At 37.4% G+C, this 18904-nt stretch overlaps 1 protein-coding gene across 6 annotated transcripts in view; it reads left to right on the top strand.

Annotated features, from left to right (window-relative positions):
- Nucleotides 1–18904, top strand: part of LOC127421985 (kinase suppressor of Ras 1-like) — a 61883-nt gene that overhangs the window by 17545 nt on the left and 25434 nt on the right. For 3 of the 6 annotated variants that reach the window (XM_051665272.1, XM_051665268.1, XM_051665267.1), the window contains exon 2: nucleotides 4373–4513. Coding sequence is in view for 3 of the 6 variants with exons in the window: in XM_051665268.1 (XP_051521228.1) it covers nucleotides 4373–4513 (141 nt within the window). In the remaining 3 variants the exon portion in view is untranslated. Of the gene's footprint in view, nucleotides 1–4372; nucleotides 4514–6236; nucleotides 6385–16971; nucleotides 17082–17559; nucleotides 17596–18904 lie in introns of those variants that run through there. The other 3 variants (XM_051665273.1, XM_051665274.1, XM_051665269.1) reach the window with 3 other exon arrangements.

Below are 18904 nucleotides of genomic sequence, written 5' to 3'. Positions count from 1 at the left end.
ATTTTTCCAGCCTGTTGTATTAGTATTTATTTTCCCTTATTCATTTTAGATACAGTTATTGGATATTGTTATTTACATAAGCTAAAATAGCCTATATCATTATATAGCGTTTTAACACTTCTGTACAAACTTGACAGCTGTTTATTGGATAAATACAGGTAAACGTCATATTATGCGACTACGCATTACTTTACGGAGAGCTTACGACCTAGTTAAGTCTTGCCTTAAGAACAGGTGGTGCAACCAAATTAAGCACTGACTTAGTTACAAACTAACTAGTAGTTACTAAGCCCTTAGTGTGAACTTTACTTCTCAACTTAAGTGAGACCTTACGCACAGCTGGTGCAACCCTACCCTGGTGCAGGCTGCCACAGTGACCTATCAGGTCTTTTTTTAGTCAACAGATATGTCTTTCTACAGATAGAATACGAGTATCTATCAAACCATGCTTTTTTATAGGAATGAATGTGTGTAACATCTGTGTGAAACAGTCACAGCACCAACAATACTGTTTGCAATACCGGGAATTATTCTTGTATACTGGCAGGTCTTATAAACTGTCGGTACTCTCCTTTGTTTCTGCTCGACAAGACAATCTGCCCTGTCACTCTCACTAGACAATGACTGTTCAAATTTTGACTATCCGCATTAAATCTGGTGTTTATTCTACCTTATTTGAAGAGCAAAAACAACCAGTTGCAGTTGTGACATTTAGGGCCGGGGTGGTTTTAGGGTCAGTGGATATTCGGGGCTTAGCCCAGACCTCTGTGGATATGATTGAGGAAGAAATATTGGAATGCAATACACTTAAATAGGTTAAGGTTAAATGTTATGTCTGTGAGGTGTTATTCATATCAAATTTGTATAAATATAAGTAAAAAAAAATTTCCAGCCATGTTTAGGGTCATCTGAAATCTGAAACGTAATAGGCCTTACATGCGTAATTGTATCTCGTTTACTTAATAACTAATAACTGCTTTGGACAAGTTTTAGTTCTTCTTAATAAATGCTCATTGTTGCAGCTTAATAAAGGAATATTCCAGGTTCAGTACAAGTTAAGCTCAACGGACAGCATTTTTGGCATAATATTGATTACCACAAAAATACATTTTCTTAAAAAAAAAAAATCAGGGTTACAGTGAGACACTTACAATGGCAGTGAATGGGGTCAATCCGTAAACGTTAAAATATTTACTGTTTCAAAAGTATAGCCACAAGACATAAACAATATGCATGTCAACATGATGTTAGTGCGATAAAATCATTTAATAAACCTTTTCTTTGTAAAGTTACATCCAATTTTACAACGTCGTTGCCATGACGATGTAATGTCAACAAACCCTAAAACGACTGTAAAAATGATGATTTAAACAACTTTACAGCTCAAATAATACATGCATTTTAACAGAAGATTTAATGTAAGTGCTTTTATTAAATTATAAGCTTCACATTTCTGCCTTTTAAACCCTCCAAAAATTTGCCCCAATCACTTCCATTGTAAGTGCCTCACTGTACCCTTGATTATTGCTTTTTTTAAAGAAAAGGAGGGATGAGTAGAAATTATTTTTTGCTGTGGATTGAGCTTAACTTGTATTGAACCCGGAATGAGACCACACAAAAAATCTGGGATTTAATGACTAAATAAAGTTTTAGAAAAACTTAAAACAAAGAATTGTTATGATGGAAAATGAAGAAGAAATATTTAAGATTCTTCACTTTTTCTAGGTCACTTATCAAACAAGCTAATTTGTGACACTGACCATGTTAGTACAAAAGGTCAGATTTCCTTGCTTCCATTAAAGCACACTAACAAGATGCCTTCTGGATCATTCTCAAATCATGCTGGGAGAACATGGATCATCAGGTTTTGCACAAATTTGTGGAGTTCATGCCAGCTCGAGCGCATGTGTCATCAAAGCAAAAGAGGGACAAACCAAATACAAAGAAATGTGAATACCTGAAATTAATTTACATATACTGTATGTGTGTCTATATATATATATATATATATATATATATATATATATATATTGCAATTTTTTCAAATATACAGTACTGTGCAGAAGTTTTAGGCACTTGTGAAAAATTTTTGCATATTGAGGATTTCTTCAAAAGTAATGCCATAATACGTTTTCATTTATTAATTAACGTTATAGAAAGTCCAGTAAACAAAAAAAAACAAAAAAACTTTGCCTTCAAAACAGAATCAATTCTCATAGGTACACTTGGCACCTGTATTTCTTTTTTGTTTTTCACTAGTGGTCTCAGACATTTGGACTCACTGTATATAATGTATTATACACATCTCATATGCAAACAAGACTAACAGCACCTAATTTTTTCCACTTTGAGAACGTTTAATAAAGTCAATGAAATGAACCCTTTAAGCTCTGAATGTGTTTTTAAAGATTTCCTGTTTCAGTGGCATACCCAAAATTAAAAGCATATAAGCAACACCAACTGGTTGCATTCTACTCTTTGAGAGCTTTCCAACAACATATGACACATGGCTATTTGATGAGTTTGAAGTTGTTACTGATTGCAATAATATATACAGTGCATTTAAAAAAAAAAAAATTAAAAAAAAAACATTATCTAAACGGAACACTTCTGATTTATCTGCAAATTTCATAGCACTAGTTTTGGTCATAATGCCTACATGCATTGTAAAGTAGAGCTTCTAAGCCTTCAAACAATACCTAATTTATGATGGACAAGACTAGTTATTAATATTTTGACAATTATTTTATTTTCTCGCGGGCCATCCGAGCTTAAAGAGTTAAATGAACTCGTGAAGTAGAAACAAGCACCAAACATTCATCCAAGTTAAATCTTTTAAGTTGATGTAACATGCATAGATTTCAGCCAGCAAAAAAAGCCTTTTCTCTTTGAGTAGAGTTGCTGTTGTGGCTGTCTCAGGGGTGTTTGAACTTGTACCTTTCAAAGCAGGTGTGTTGGTTTCTGTTAACCTGCAGACCACAATGTCTTGCTGCACCATGATGTCACAAGGGACTCTGGCTGCAGCCGCCGCTGTGTTCCAGCCAGGGTTGCCATAGTGCCGGAATAGACGCCCCCATGAGAAAGAGTACAGACTCCCTTGCCATGATAACCAGTGTCTATTTGTAGACAGCCCTGTTTATTACAGTGGGTGTGCTAAATCAACTAAGGGAGGGCACCATCTGAAGCATCTTTGTCTTCAGAGCCTTGAACATGATCGACTTGTTGTTTTTAGCCTAATATCAGTCTAGTGATGGGAAGATAATGATGGGCGGATGCTTGAAACTAGGCACTGGCCTGTATTTAAATTAAAAAAGAATATGTGGTGTGTTTGTGTACAGTATTTGTCTGTACCAGAAGTGTCATACCCATTCAAGCCAAGTGGTCTTTAAAAGGAGCTTCCCAAAAAATTGCTGTATCCTTGATAATTAATTTGCACGATCATTGAAGGTAAAAAATGTTTACGCTGGCAGAAATTCACATCTAAATTTGGTCAGTCCAATCGTGTCACAATTATGTTACTCCAAACGTGATAACTGTTTTTCTCCATGGAACACAAAAGGAGTTATTATCAAATTGTCAATGCTGCTCTTTTTTCAGCAAAGAAAATGCATTGGGATCACTGGCTGTTAAGTTCAGTTGCAATTTTGCTTGTATACATTTGGTCAGGATTTTAACCTGCCTTTCCTTGATTGCTAATTGAAAACTAGGTGCATGGCACCCCTGGTTTACACTGTACTCACTTGGTTGTTTTGCTGATACCATTATGCCACACTAATTTTCATAACCCACTCTTTTACAATGAAGTCACACATGGGGATTTCCTCTGTCTGTTCTCACTTTGCATTCTGCATGCAACGCTCTCTTGCGGGCACGAAGGTTTAGAGAATCTGCTTGCTCTATTGCTCAGTTTCACAAGCTTGCATCTCCACTTCAGTCTCGTGTTACATCTGTTTTGTCAAATTGAACTGGCTCTTTTTTTCTTAGAAGTGCTCTGAAACATACAATATGACAGGACATGACGTTTGAATCTTTTGCATTATTGATGTCATTGTGATGTCACAAAAATGCAGTGTCATCACCGTTTGTTCTCCCAGGATTTTAGACCACAAAGAAACTGCTAAAAATTGGTTTGTTGGTCTTAGCTACTTTAAGCTTGTCTCCCTGCATGACCAGTTGAAAAGTGTCCCCAACACCACCAGCTAATGTTGTGATCAAGTTGTGTCGGAATGATCGTTCCGGTAATAGTAGCTACTTAAAATAGATTAAAAATAAGTTGTCTTGACCAGTTGTTACACAAGTCTGTGTGTGTGTGTGTGTGTGTGTGTGTGTGTGTGTGTGTGTGTGTGTGTGTGTGTGTGATGGCCCTCTACAGGTGAAGCTGGTGAAGTATATCAGTAAACAGTTAGAGTGGAAGCAGAGTGTTCCAGAGAGAGGTCGACCGCTGGCGCTGGACTCTTATCCGCACCTCACAGACTGGCTCTACACCATCAACCTCAGGCCAGAACTCATAGAGGTATGTGTGTGTTTTCTGTGCTTATATGGAGTTATTTGCCTTTGTAGTTCTTAGGGACTTTTAAAGCTGCCATGTTCCCCAAAAAGTCTTGCTTCATGGCCTTAACGAGGTAGCTTTTTAATTTTGGGTCTTGGATTGCATTTTTTTGTCATTTATTTATGTTTTCATATTGATTTAAGGATTTGAGATATTGGTTAATTGATATTACATGGACATTTAAAGGGATAGTTCACCCAATAATAAAAATTCTATTATCATTTATTCACTCTCATGTTGTTCCAAAAGCTTAATTAAAAGCATTATTTGACTACATATATTTTTTACAAAAACAATTGTGAATAAATAAGGTGTGCAAAAACTACTTCACTTATTTTTTGGAACCCTGTTGAATATTGCATAATACTGAATTATAATTGTTAATTTGAAGATTATATTTGTTTGATACAAAATTAATATATTTCCGTCCTTTCTACTTCACCTGGGGCTTTTATTTTGACACTGAAAGTGCAGTGTGTATTTGACGGTTTCTTAATGTGCGTTCTTTTGTGTTTTTACGTTCTCGTGGACTCGTTCTACATCATCATCCACTGTTGAAGTTCAGTTCCAATCCTCAAGAACGCAAGTACTGAGAACTCAGGAAATGACCCAGATGTGTACTTGAAATCGAGAATGCATCGGATGGTGACTTGTGGGCAAGAACGGTACTATGGTGGCAGACGAAGGACATTTATCGTTTGTTTTTTCCTCAAGAGTTTCCCGCTGTAAGCTCGTGAAAAACCCAATTTATATCTGGAAAAAATCCCGAAATATGTCGTTAATCATCGGGAAAATCTTCATATTATCGAATGTGTGAAAAAGGCAATGATCCAAGCCTACTTTGCAATTAAAGAATCATATATGACCATATTGCCATTTGAATGTTATTTTGATTAGTTGTGTGTCCTGAAGGATCGTGAAATTTGTCTAATGTTGCTCTTAATGAAACTTAAAGGCCAAATAAAAAGCACATGAAAATCATCGCGATTGTCATGATATTGCTTAATTTTATATCATCAGCAAAATTATCGCGATTTATATTGTGAATATTCATTATATTACCCAGTTCTAATGGGGACTGAGGGTAACATTCTCTCCACACCTCCTTTTGTTTTCCACGAAAAATAGAATGTCGTACTAGTTTGGAACAACATGAGGATGAGTAAATGATGACAGAATTTTCATTATTGGGTGAAATATCACTTTTGTTTCTAACACAAATATTTTAGGTTAATGTTTTTATGTATTAGAGGAAGTGTATATTACCTGCTGTAACTATTATTTATTTATTTTTTTAATCACATTTGCTTTTTGCAGTTCACTTAGTTCTGCAGTGTAATGCTTTAAAAAAGCATAAAAGATGTTTTGCTAGTTCAGTGCTGTTGATCTCTGTGGCATTTTAGTCCTCGGTGGATCCACACACCTGATCCCACTCCAAAGCTCAGAATGTGCAGACTCAGCCACTCTCAAAACTCTCCCATCTGTCTATTTATACTCTTTCAATTGGGCTCTCTCTCTCTCTCTCTCTCTGTCACTCTCTCTCTCTCTCTCTCTCTGTGTCTCTCTCTCTCTCTCTCTCTCTCTCTCTATCTCTCTCTCTGTCACAAACACACACAAAGCTGACCAGAACAGAACTGCATTCAGGACTACCTGGCAAACACGCAGGCTTGTTTGCCCTCATTAGACAAGGAAACAGACAAACAGAGAAATAAACAAAACAGACAAGACTGAGGAACATAATCTTTAAAAATAGAAGCAGTTATCCCAGTGGGGATGAGAGGGGTCAGTTTGCAGCATGCCTCTGATTAGCCCACTGCTTCGTTTCGGTCACTAAGGTAGGACAGCATGGGGTCTGTGAAAGTGCATTTTTTGTTGTTATGTGTCCTCCAGTTTTCCTCAATCTTTGATCCAAATGTCCCAAAATACTTGCATTGTCATTGAATTCTCACAAGATTTTCCTTATGTCTTTATGTGTCAGCCTGTGGCCTACTGTCCTCTAACTTGTTGGTCCTCAACTGGTTTTGCTTCAGGACCCAGATTTTACATTTGAGCAATAAACAATTTTGGTTATGTGCTGGGTCCAAAGTAAACAAATATGTAATTGTTTTATTCAATATTGGTTTATATATATATATATATATACACACACACTCTCCGACCACTTTATTAGGTACACCAGTACACCTACTTATTCATGCGATTATCTAATCTGCCAATCGTGTGGCAGCAGTGTAATGTATAAAATCAAGCAGACATGGGTCAGGAACTTCAGTTAATGTTCACATCAACCATCAGAATGGGGAAAAATTTGATCTCGGTGATTTCGACCGTAGCATGATTGTTGGCACCAGACAGGCTGGTTTGATTATTTCTGTAACTGCTGATCTCCCAGGATTTTCATGCATTACAGCCTCTAGAGTTTATTTAGAATGGTGCCAAAAAAAATACAAAATAAAATAAAACATCCAGTGAGAGGCTACGGTATTTCGGATAACCATTCTGTACAAGTAAAGTGAGCAGAATAGCATTTCAGAATGCACAACACGTCAAACTTTGAGGCAGAGGGGCTACAACAGCAGAAGACCACGTCTGAAAATGTTTAGGACCATAGTGTTCCTAATAAACTGCTCAGCGAGTGTATATATAAATATATACTATTCATACATAAAAATTATATACTAATGTATTATTAATCACATATTTAATCTGGGATCTTATTTTCTTTGACCTTTCTTAGTTTCATTTTTGAGCAACATGCAATTTTTTCATGATGGCATCTGTCTAATTTGTCTAAGTGACATGAATTTCCGGCAAAATTTCATAGAATTTGATTGGAAGCTCGTCCTTTGACGTCAACCACAAAATACATTGAAAAAGAGAAGCCTATTTGTTTTCCTATTTTAATTATGCATTTTTAAATGGTTAGTTTAATTGTATTTTTATTTTGCATAATTTTTCCCCTGCTGCTCGCGACCTTATCAGAAATTGCCGAATTTTGTGTTGCGACCTCCCAGTTGATTTTATTTATTTTTTTAGGTTGTTTTTTAATGATTAATGCCAAAGCTGCCATAGTGTGAATCATGGGGCAGGAATGCATGCATGGGGCTGGAGTGGGTAGCAGAGAATTCAGTGACCCCTGCGTATCACAATATGATAGAATAGGGCCAGCCTTGATAGTGTTTTCCCAGGAAGAGCAAAGGAATGCTATTCTTCCTATGGGCAGACAAGATCGGACTAGACCAATATGGTTGAATCTGCATGATTAGACATTTTAGGGAAATGGGTTCCATAGCAGGTATTTTACACATGTAACTTCCCAATGTTCCCAATGTGTCTACAAAATACCAGGAAATAGCTCTGGTGGCTTCCCTGTTATTGTTAATGGAAGGTTACTTCTAAGTTTTGTGTATTTTTCTACATTAAATTATCATTACTAGAAATGCAGAACTATCTAGGTCTAATCATATCTATATAACATTTCATATCTGTATTTGTTGTTATTATACTCCTATCTGATCGGGCTTATATATTATCTCATACCATATAGGATGTCATACCTTCCTATATCTATTATAGGGTTGCTCCGATACCAAAATTTTGGCTTCGGTACGATACTAAATCGATATTTAGCCAACAAATAAAAACCTCTGATTTTTATTGAAATTACACAGAAAATAACAGATACAAATTCTGTGTTTTTCATTAAAATTTTTCTGGATTCCATGTTAAATGTTTTAATTAAATGTTATAATATATACATGCAGCTTTAATCAAATAAAATATAATCATTAATTATTAACCAAAAAAATTACATTTTTGGTAAAATAAATTGCTGCACATAAGAGCTTTACAGTATTAATGAAAACATTAATGGAGAAAGAAATCTGATTACCTCAGACGCAAGGCTGCTATGGCTGAATCACAGCATGCTGATATTCAGTACACTTTTGTGATATTGCATACAGATCATAATAATCATAATACAACCATTTAATGTTATACTGCTGTTATTATGAGTATTATTGCTACTTTTGGAGCATTCATATTTTACACTAGTTATATTTTTCTGTCTTCAATTTCACGCATCCAGTTAAATAGAGCTTTCATTTTAGCAGGACTTTTATTTTGACAGATGTTTGCGTTCTTTTTTTCACGGGTTAGTTATAACTCCCGTCACGACTCGTGAGCTAAAATCTCTGAGCTGCACCGGAGAAGAATATTTGAGAATTCACAACCGTTTATACACCAAACACACTGCATGAAAATCAAGCACCAGTATTGTGTGGTGCGTGCGTGCGTGCGTGCGTGCGTGCGTGCGTCTGTGTGTGTGTGTGTGTGTGTGTGTGTGTGTGTGTGTTTGCGTGAAGTAGATAGAGCAGATCGGCTCTTTCGTTCATTATGTAGCGTGCAGTGAATGGGACTGTATATTATTTAAATGACACCCTTCTGCTGTTTAATGATCACACTTGGCCAAATTGAGATTTTTTTTTTTTTTTTACATTTTATTTTCAAATTGTCATCTCATGTAATTTTGCTAATGGCAACATACTGTAAAATGGTACTGAAATTAGCAACAAGATTATATCGTACGGTTTAAAGTTTTTTTTTTTTTGTAGTGTCACGATATTTAGTTAGTACCAGTATACTGTGCGACCCTAATATTTTATCATACCTACAGTATATGAAATTACAGTGGCCCCAAAAAGTATTCAGACACTTAAGACACTTTATAATGTATGAATGCCATTGTATAAATAACACATTTTTAAACCAAGTGGCATCACTTTATTGTTATCACCAAATGGCATCTCACACATCATTTTGAGAAAAATATATATATTGTTTTTTCATAATTCATGACCTGTTTTGCATGAAAAGTGTCTTTGTGACATCTTCTAAATTAAAGCCACTTATATTTGTTATCTAATGCAATGACATTCATACGTTTTAAGTGCCCAAATCCTTTTTGGGCCACTGTATGATCATATACAATATTACCATACCCAACCATTTTGCTTATATCAATATCAATTAGGAAAAGAAAGTGATTTTAACTGTGAGTTGGAGTGACCACACTATAATAATTTTTCTATCAGTATTGTGATTCATTCCTTGATATACCCATCTGCCTTGGTTTCGTGGGGTTTCCCATTGCTCAGTGAAAGCGAGTGGAACAACCATGATACACCATTCAAACTTTTTTTTATGACATTTTATACGGGAAACTGACTGTGAGTCACTGATGAGGAATATAATGCTTATATTAGTTCAACCAGAGTTTGGAACTTTTTTTTTAGGCATGTTTTGGCAGCCCAAAGGGCACAGGCAGGAACGGTTGCTTAATGTTTTTTCGTTGGTCACATCCTGTGAATCTACAAGAGGCCTTCCTTAAGGTAGAGAGATAGAGATGGAAAGAGAAACGAGACTTTGACGAAAGCAATCTCACTGAAACCTCTGTTTCCTGTGCTCTGCCCCTTTCGATCTCCTTTGTTCCTCAAGCCTCTCTCATGGCCCAGAATGATCGCTCATGCACAATATGTATGGTGACAGGTCAAAGAAAGACTTAACCCCTTATTAATCTCTGTTTCACCAGAAACCTTGCTAAAAACAAATAATAAAATGCAACTAAGTATATAGTCATGCATAAAGAGGAAAGCAAAATAAATAGGCTTATTAACTTTTAAAATAGGGTCGAGAAAACACTTCCCATATCTTGTGTTGTTGACGTCAAAGGCTGTGCATCCAATCAAACTCCATGGGATTTCGGTGTATCTTTCCCTTAGTATAAGCAACAAAATATCATAACATGGACATGATGCGTAACGTGCCTTCGTCCTCGAAAGCCATGAACAAAATTATACAATGTTGAAGAATATACGACCCGGAGGGTCACGTGACGCCATGTGTGAAATTCCTGGACTTTGCTAGTTTTAGCACTTTTAATGACATAAACCGGTGAGATTCGATACACTCTGTTCCATAACTGTTCTAGGAGGACAATGTCAAAGAATTCAAAATCCTCTGGCTCAGGAGACATTAAAAGACACTTACATGCTCAAGTTGACACCCCCAAGCAGGCCGTGAGCCTGGGAGTCGATTTAGTCGGAGAGGTGCAGGAAATGCGGCGAGAGATGCTGAACATGTCAGCAATTTCTTGTTCCCAGACTTTGCGAATTCGACAAGAGAGAAACGTGATCGATTCAAGGAATGCAAGAAACATTTACATCAATGGAAGGTCGCTTTTGCACTGATATTCCCGGCCAAATTGAGAAAAGATGCTAAGGATGGCCGTAAAACATTTAAATGCCCACAGCAAGCGATGTTCTTCATAAAGTCAGTGGAGTGAGTGGGTCGTCTTGTTGTGTTCACGTTGCAGCCGAGTGGACTGGCTCACTGAACATTCGCTTAACTGTTTGAAGAATCTGCGTGCTCTTTTTGTGCTGGTTCCACCTAGCAGCTGGAGTTTATTTTGTAGAGCAACACACCTTCAGGACATTTTTATGGATGAATCTACATGCTCTTTTTGTTTATTCCACCTATTGGCTGGAATTTGTTTTATAGATTATCTTTTGCTGTGTAATTCTGTCTCACAAAATTTGTATAGAAATGCCGGACTTGAGCAATCCGACGGCAAAGCTGTCGTGGGGGTTCTCGTAGCCATACATAGACAGTTTGAGTTTGGAGGGATAGATGCCAATTGGCGCTGTCATGTGCGGGGTTAATGCACACATTCTTCTTTTTTCTTTTTGTTTTGTTCCGGGGAATGTTCGGGTTTTGATGGTTGCACTAATGTTGGAATGTGGTCATTATAATCTTATTTTTAACACACAATCTATTTTTTCTTATATGTCAAAATGTCAAATGTTAATTTAAGTGGATTGTCTCTTTCCGCGTGGAATGTGAATGGGTTGGGGCACCCCATAAAAATAAGGAAGGTTGTTTCTCTTAAGCGTAAGAAATATGATATAGTGTTTCATCAAGAAACGCACCTTTCTCCGCAGGAAGCTGAAAAATGTATGAAGATATGGGGTGGGCTTTTTTTATTTTTTTTATAGTGCTGGCTCGAGTAAGAGCAGGGGAGTCATTACGCTGATAAGTAAACATCTACAATTCAAATGTCTCAAACAGAGTAAAGATAAATTAGGAAGAGTCATTATTGTTTGTTGAAATTCAGGGAGAAAGTCTTACTTTGGATAATATTTATGCACCTAACTTTGATGATCAGGGCTTTTTTATAGATCTTGAAGAGATGTTGCAAGATGCTGGCACTCCTCATGATATAATAGTGGGAGGAGACTTTAATCTTTTGATGGACTCAATCCTTAATCATAGTGAAGCAAAGGTGTGCAAGCCCCCTAGAGCAACACTGATGCTTCACAGGATGTGTAAAAATCTTGGTCTTACAGATATTAGGAGACTTTTGAACCCATCTGGTAGGGACTATAATTTTTTTTTCATCAGTCCATAAGATTTACACTCTCTCTCCCTCTCTCTCTCTCTCTCTCTCTCTCTCTCTCTCTCTCTCTCTCTCTCTCTCTCTCTCTCTCTCTCTCTATATATATATATATATATATATATATATATATATATATATATATATATATATATATATATATATATAATATATATATTTATTTTATCTAAAAAAAAATCTAAATCTAGGTCCCTCATTTCATCTGTTGTTGATTGCTCAATTGGAAACGTTTTAGTCTCAGATTGCACCCTGGTGTGTTTAGAGGTGTTGCCACATATGGAGAAAAAGAAATCATATAGTTGGTGCTTTAATGTATCCCTTTTGCAAAATCCTGACTTCCAACAAATGTTAAAGGCTGAAATCATTGTCTATATGGAGACCAACTGGTCCTCAGTTTCCTCTGTGGGCGTGGCTTGGGAGGCACTTAAGGTGGTTCTTAGGAGCCGGATCATACAGTATGCCTCATTCACCAAAAAATCCAAAGCACAATAACTTGTGGAATTGGGAGGGAATATTAAAAGTGCAGAGGCATAGCTGAAGCGCCGAATGTCGTCTAATGGAATCAGGGAATTGACCCGAATGAAATACAGATATAATGCTATTTTGTTGTGGAAGGTGGAGTTTTGGCTATTCAGGGCAAGACAGTCATACATTGAGTCGGGGGACAAGGCAAGGAAACTTCTGGCTAGATATATAAAACAGAGAGTCTTTTTCCACCATTCCCTCAGTGAAATCTGCTGGTGTTGAAATATTTACCTCGGCCATTGGTATTAATGATGCTTTTAAAGAATTCTATCTTGATCTCTATAGTTCCATGTCTTCGTCTGCTGATGAAGATATTAGAAACTTTGTGGAACCATTAGAACTTCCTAAACTGATGACTGAGCAAAAAATTGATTCTGAGAAAAACTTAGAGGAGCTTGGCGAGGTAATTAAGGTCTTGCCTACAGGCAAGGCTCCAGGGCCAGACAGCTTTGCTGCTGAATTTTTTTGATCTTATGCTACAGAACTGGCTCCACTTTTGTTAGAAGTTTATATGGAATCATTAAAGAATGGAAAGATTCCACCAACCATGACACAAGCCCGGATCAGTCTGATTCTTAAAAAGGACAAAGATCCAAGCGAGTGTAAGAGTTTCTGTCCAATTTCCCTGATCCAGCTAGACATTAAAATGTTGTCACAAATTCTGGCTAACCGATTAAGTAAAGTTATGACATCTCTTATACATATAGATCAGATGGGGTTTATTCGGGGCCGTAGCTCTTCTGATAACATTAGATGTTTCATCAATATCATGTGGTCAGTGGCGAATGATCAGACTCCGGTTGCTGGCGTCTGATATGATAGAAAGGGATTATCTTTTTAAGATTTTGGAAATATACGGGTTCGGGAATACTTCTATTGGATAGATTAATTTACTTTATAAACCCCGATAGTGGCGATACAAACAAATGGATTAATTTCAGATTATTTTACTCTGGATAGGGGCACCCGGCAGGGTTATCTATGATTGGGAAGGTTAATGTTATTAAAATGAACTGTATTCCAAAACATCTCTCCCTATAGATGTCCCCCTCTCTTATTTCAAGCAATTTGATAGCATAGACAAGTTCTTCATTTGGAATGGTAAATGTCCCAGATTGCATTTCAGTAAGTTGCATAGGCCGATTGGCAAAGGTGGGCAAGGCCTACCCAATATTTTTTTTTATTATTATGCATTCGGTCTCAGACATTTGGCTCATTGGTCGCTTCCACCTGAGAGAGCCCCTCCCTGGTTTTGTATTGAACAGGAAGTTCTTGCCCCTATTTTGCCATTGCAAAGCCTTTCTATCAAACTAACTGGAGAAGTTAAGTTATACCCTGTTATCTCTCATTTGCACATGGTATGGACAAAAGTGTCCAGTGTTTAATTCAGACATTTATTTAAATGTTGCTTCGAGCATATGGTTGAACCCAAAATTATGTATTATTAAGTCCCCTTTCTGCTGGACAGAGTGGATTGTGAAGGAGGTTAATACGCTCGGTGGCTTATTTAAGAGTGGAATGTTGAGATCCTTTGAAAATATGGAGCAACATTTTGGGATCCCCAGGTCTCAATTCTTCAGGTATTTACAGCTGCGCCACCTGCTTTGTACTATTTTTGGGAGTAACATACACCCCCCTAGAGCGGCGGATACTCTGGGAGAGGTGATTACTGCTTTTGGAAAAGGTCATGAGGCATCAGTGTATTACTCCCTGCTAATTCAGAGTCTGGGGGACAGAGCTTCAACTTCTCTCAAGAGATTATGGGAGAAAGATTTAAACTTGGTATTGGAGGAAGGAGTGTGGGCTAGGATTCTAAAAAATGTCAAGTCTGTATCTAGAGATGCAGGGGTGACCCTAATGCAATTTAAGATTTTGCATCAATTCTATTGGACCCCCCCTAGATTGTATAGGCTTGGTCTTAAAGACACACCCACCTGCTGGTGATGCCAATCAGAAGATGGGGACAAGCCCATGTTTTTTGGTGGTGTGTTAAGATCCAAGAGTTTTGGTTGAGGGTTCAGAGTATTATTTGTGACGTATTGGACACTCAATTATCATTTTGCCCCAGACTCTGTATTTTAGGCGATGGGGCGGTCATTAATATAGGGGATAAATACATAAAAACATTGTGTCCTAGCCAGTGTTGTGATAGGCAGGCAGGTCATCCTTAGGGGATGGAAGTCGGCTGGAGCACCCTCATTTCAGGAGTGGTGCATAGAGATGGGCAGGGTGGCAGCATTCAAAGAAATGTCATATAGAAGGCAGGGAAACTTGGATTTATTTAATAAAAAATGGGGCAGCTATTTGCCATTTTTGGAAGGCCTTCAGGGAGGGGAAGTGGAGAGAGATGTGTAGTTTTAAATGTGTGTTTATACATATATATATTTATTTATTTATTTTTGTGTATTCTCAAGTTTGACCACAGGGATATTTGTTGAGGGTCAGGGTGGGGTTGGGGATTGGGAGGGGGAAAGAGAATAATGGGGGTTAAAAGTTAATTTGGTGTATATATGTTTGCTTATCTGTTTCATTTGTCTGAATCAATAAAAAGTGTTAATCGGAAAAAAGAATATACGACCCACACTACATTTAAATATATGTTTACTTGCAACATGTTTTTTGTGCTTTAAAGGGATAGTTCACCCGAAAATGAGAATTCTCATTTAGTCACCCTCATGCCATCCCAGATATTTATGACTTTCTTTCTTCTGCTGAACACAAACTAAGATTTTTAGAAAAATATTTCAGCTCTGTAGGTCCATACAATGCAAGTGAATGGGTACCAACATTTTGAAGCTCCAAAAAGCACATAAAGGCAGCATAAAAGTAATCCATAAGACTCTAATGGCTAAATCTACTGTATATATTCAGAAGCGATTGTAACAAGTCTGGACGTTGCAGAAATAAGGAAGTGGGGTTGAGGTAACATCACACTTCTTTATTCACACACAATATAGTCTGTGTAGTTTTTAAACACACTCAAACACACTCGTGTTGCTTCAGCTGTGTAGCACTCTCTCTCTCTCTCTCTCTCTCTGGGCTCTGGCGTGGGCTCCTTATCGCTCATCCCAAATTACTATAACAAGACACAGCTGTTAGACTTAATTATCACCCAGGTATGAATCCTTACCGCTTCCCCTCTCCCTGGATGGATGCTCAACCACGCCCTCGCCACAGCGATATGATGTTTGGTTTGAGTGAGAAACAGATCAATATGTACTTTTTCATTATAAATTACCCCTCCTGCCCAGTAGGTGGCGATATGCACAAAGAATGCAAATTGAAAGAAGAATGTGAAAGTGGAAGTGGAGATTGGTAGTAAAAAAAGAGCTTAGCCTAAATATTGATCTGTTTCTCACCCACACTTATATCACTTTTGAAGATATGCATTTAACCACTGAATTCGTATGGATTACTTTTATGCTGCCTTTATGTGCTTTTGGAACTTCAAAATGTTGGTACCCATTCACTTGTACTGTATGGATCTACAGGGCTGAAATAATCTTCTAAAAATCTTTGTTTGTGTTCAGCAGAAGAAAGAAAGTCATAAACATCTGGGATGGCATGATAAGAGAATTTTCATTTTTAGGAGAAGTATTCCATTAAGTTGTTGGCCACCAAGAGCATGAAACCATTGAAATTCTAGAGACATTTAGAAACAAAACACTCAAACTAATGCAAAGACAAGCCTAATGCAATATTTGGCCCAATGTTTGTTCCCTATGTGCAATTCTGATGTTTTTGCATTTAAAAATGGTCTGTCATCACTATAGTTTGTATAGTAAAATTAAAGGAGTAGTTCACCCAAAAATGAATATTCTACCATCATTTACTCACTCTTATGTTGTTCCAGAACCGTCTGACTTCCTTCTTTCTGTGGATCATGAAAATAAATATTGGGCAAAATTTTAGGGGCTGACAGCCTCAGTCCCTATTCACTTCCAAATTATGCAGATAAAAAGCAGTGTCAACATTCTTCAGAATTTCCCCTCTTCCACCAAAAAAATGTTAAGAAAGTCATACGTATTTAGGACAATGTCATTTATGGTCTATAAATGATTACAGAATTGTAATTTTGGGTGAACTAACCCATTAATAAATGCCAACATTTGATTTAAGGACATTTTATTTTCGTTTTTTGTATTGGGCTGAATCTTGATGTCCAATGTAAAATCATAGTCCTGAAGGAAAAGTTTTAAAAATAGTTCTGTTGTGTCCTGGTGATATCAGCACCCTTTGATCTGTGTATACGGGAAACAAGGAACGTCTCAGGAATGGCCCAGTCAGTGACCATGTGCTTTTAGGAGGAGTGTCCAGAGCTGTGGAGACATCCCAGACATATTCACAGGAAGGAAGGAGAGATAGAGGGGAGGGACAGTGGGTAAAGGGAGGAGGGATTAAGTGGGTAGGAGGCGAAGTTTGGGTTAGAAAGGAGCAGCTTTCAAAGTGTGTGTGACGTCTGAGGGGGAGAATTTGATTTTTGCATTTCTGGGATATGAGATTTAAGAAAGGGCAACTTCACAATCTTCCATGGTATAGTATTTTTGACTGCTTCATGTTTAAGAGCCTCCCTTTCAAACTTTGTGTCAGCTGTCTTTTGTGTTTTTGATGTTTGTTGGTTTCCTGCCTGCATGAAGGTTGGGTAGAATGTAGAGCCTCTGTGGTCATAGAAAAGCTGCAAGCAGAATTAGCAACAGCAGAAATTGATTTATTCAGTGTTTGTCAAGAGTGTTAACAGACTCACAAGCTTGAGGTAATTCCTCAATTTTATCTATTTAATTAGTTTTTAAAGAGCTAGTTTTGGTGCTTTGGTTTTTGTTCGTTTGGCTGTATTTTAATGTAAAACAATTGACAGACCGGGTGGAGCCACCATGGCTTTTTACGGCTTCTCCCGATTAATGATTTGTTGAGGCAGCTTTCCTGGGTGCTTTTAATTGCAGTGGGTGGGAGTTTGTGTATTTTTGTTTGGTCGGAAGCTAATGCATGCTGTGTCTCTGTTTAATGTTCATAGCATCACTCCCAGGGATATGTCAGCTCATAAACTCAGGTAGGAGGCATGTCCAGACATCACCTTGGTATCGGTATGTGTCATTTCACCTGCTTTCTGCCCTGGCTTGCCTGTTTTAACACAGTAACTCACACACTTATTAACTCAGATGAATACAAACCATATATAACAACAATCTGGTGTTTTTAGCGCTTAAATCTCTTATTGCTTCTTTTTTTGTGAATGGCAGAATAAAGAAATAAACATAAGTCCATTAGATGAATGGTTAGTCATGTTCGTTACTGCGTGTTTATAGAAGGATTAGGCTTATTGTGTGGATTAGACCCGGTTTATGATGATATTGGCTGATTGTTGTTCTTCCAACCGTGAGTTAAACCTTGAGAGGAGGATCTGGTCTAATATTTTTTTAGAAGAGATGATTTGAGAAAGTCGCAGGGTGCAGCTAACTCTGATCTCTGGGTCTTTGCCAGAAAGGAAATCTCCATTAGGATGCAGGGTGATTTCCATTACTCTGGAGTGCCATGCATACCATTTAAATGGCTTACACTTGTTTGCATTGTTGTGTTGCTGTTATTTTCTGTTTCACACACATGCGCTTACCTGTATAAATGGGGAAATTTGGGCATTTTTTTGAACAAAAAAGCACTTTTTACTTGATGAATCAATTTGACGTATAAGAATGTACCGAAAGGACACTGTCAAATTTATCTAACCTCTTGAAAAAAAATTTTCTTGCAAATTTGTACTCAAAGTATAGCTTTTTTTTAAATATGCGCGCGCGCACGCACACACACACACACACACACACACACAGAGACCTTTGAGACTAAGGCCACGTCCACACATATTTTCGCTATGCCTACCCTTCTTGTTTACACTAGAACAACATTTTCCTCCACCGAAAACGGAGACTTTAGAAAAAGCTTTCCATAGCCGCATACTTTTGGAAACAATAGCATTGGAAAACCGAAACGGAGGTTTCAAACTTAAACAGATTAGTGGGGACATGGTCTAAATTAATGAGAAAAAAACAGCTGAAACCAGCTGAAGCTGGTTGGCTGGTCTAGGCTGGTAAATTGGCCTGGTTTTGGAGGGGTTTTGGGCACTTTTTAGTTGGTTAAGCTGGGAGACCAGCTGAGGCTGGATTTTCTTTTCAGCAGGAAGATACAGTGATTTTCATACTAACCTAATAATATTTGCAATATCCCTTAACCTTACCCTCACAGAACCCTGTTTATGGTAGTACAAATATAGCAAAACAAGTGCACACCCAAATCACACATAATGCATAATGCACACACACATAAACATTGAGGTTATTGAGTTTTAAATCATCACCTACCTCTAC

This window comes from Myxocyprinus asiaticus, chromosome 31 (genome assembly GCF_019703515.2).
Source record: "Myxocyprinus asiaticus isolate MX2 ecotype Aquarium Trade chromosome 31, UBuf_Myxa_2, whole genome shotgun sequence".
Classification (NCBI taxonomy): Eukaryota; Metazoa; Chordata; class Actinopteri; order Cypriniformes; family Catostomidae; genus Myxocyprinus; species Myxocyprinus asiaticus.
Note: the sequence above shows the minus strand (reverse complement) of the source record. Positions and strands in the feature narration are given on the sequence as shown.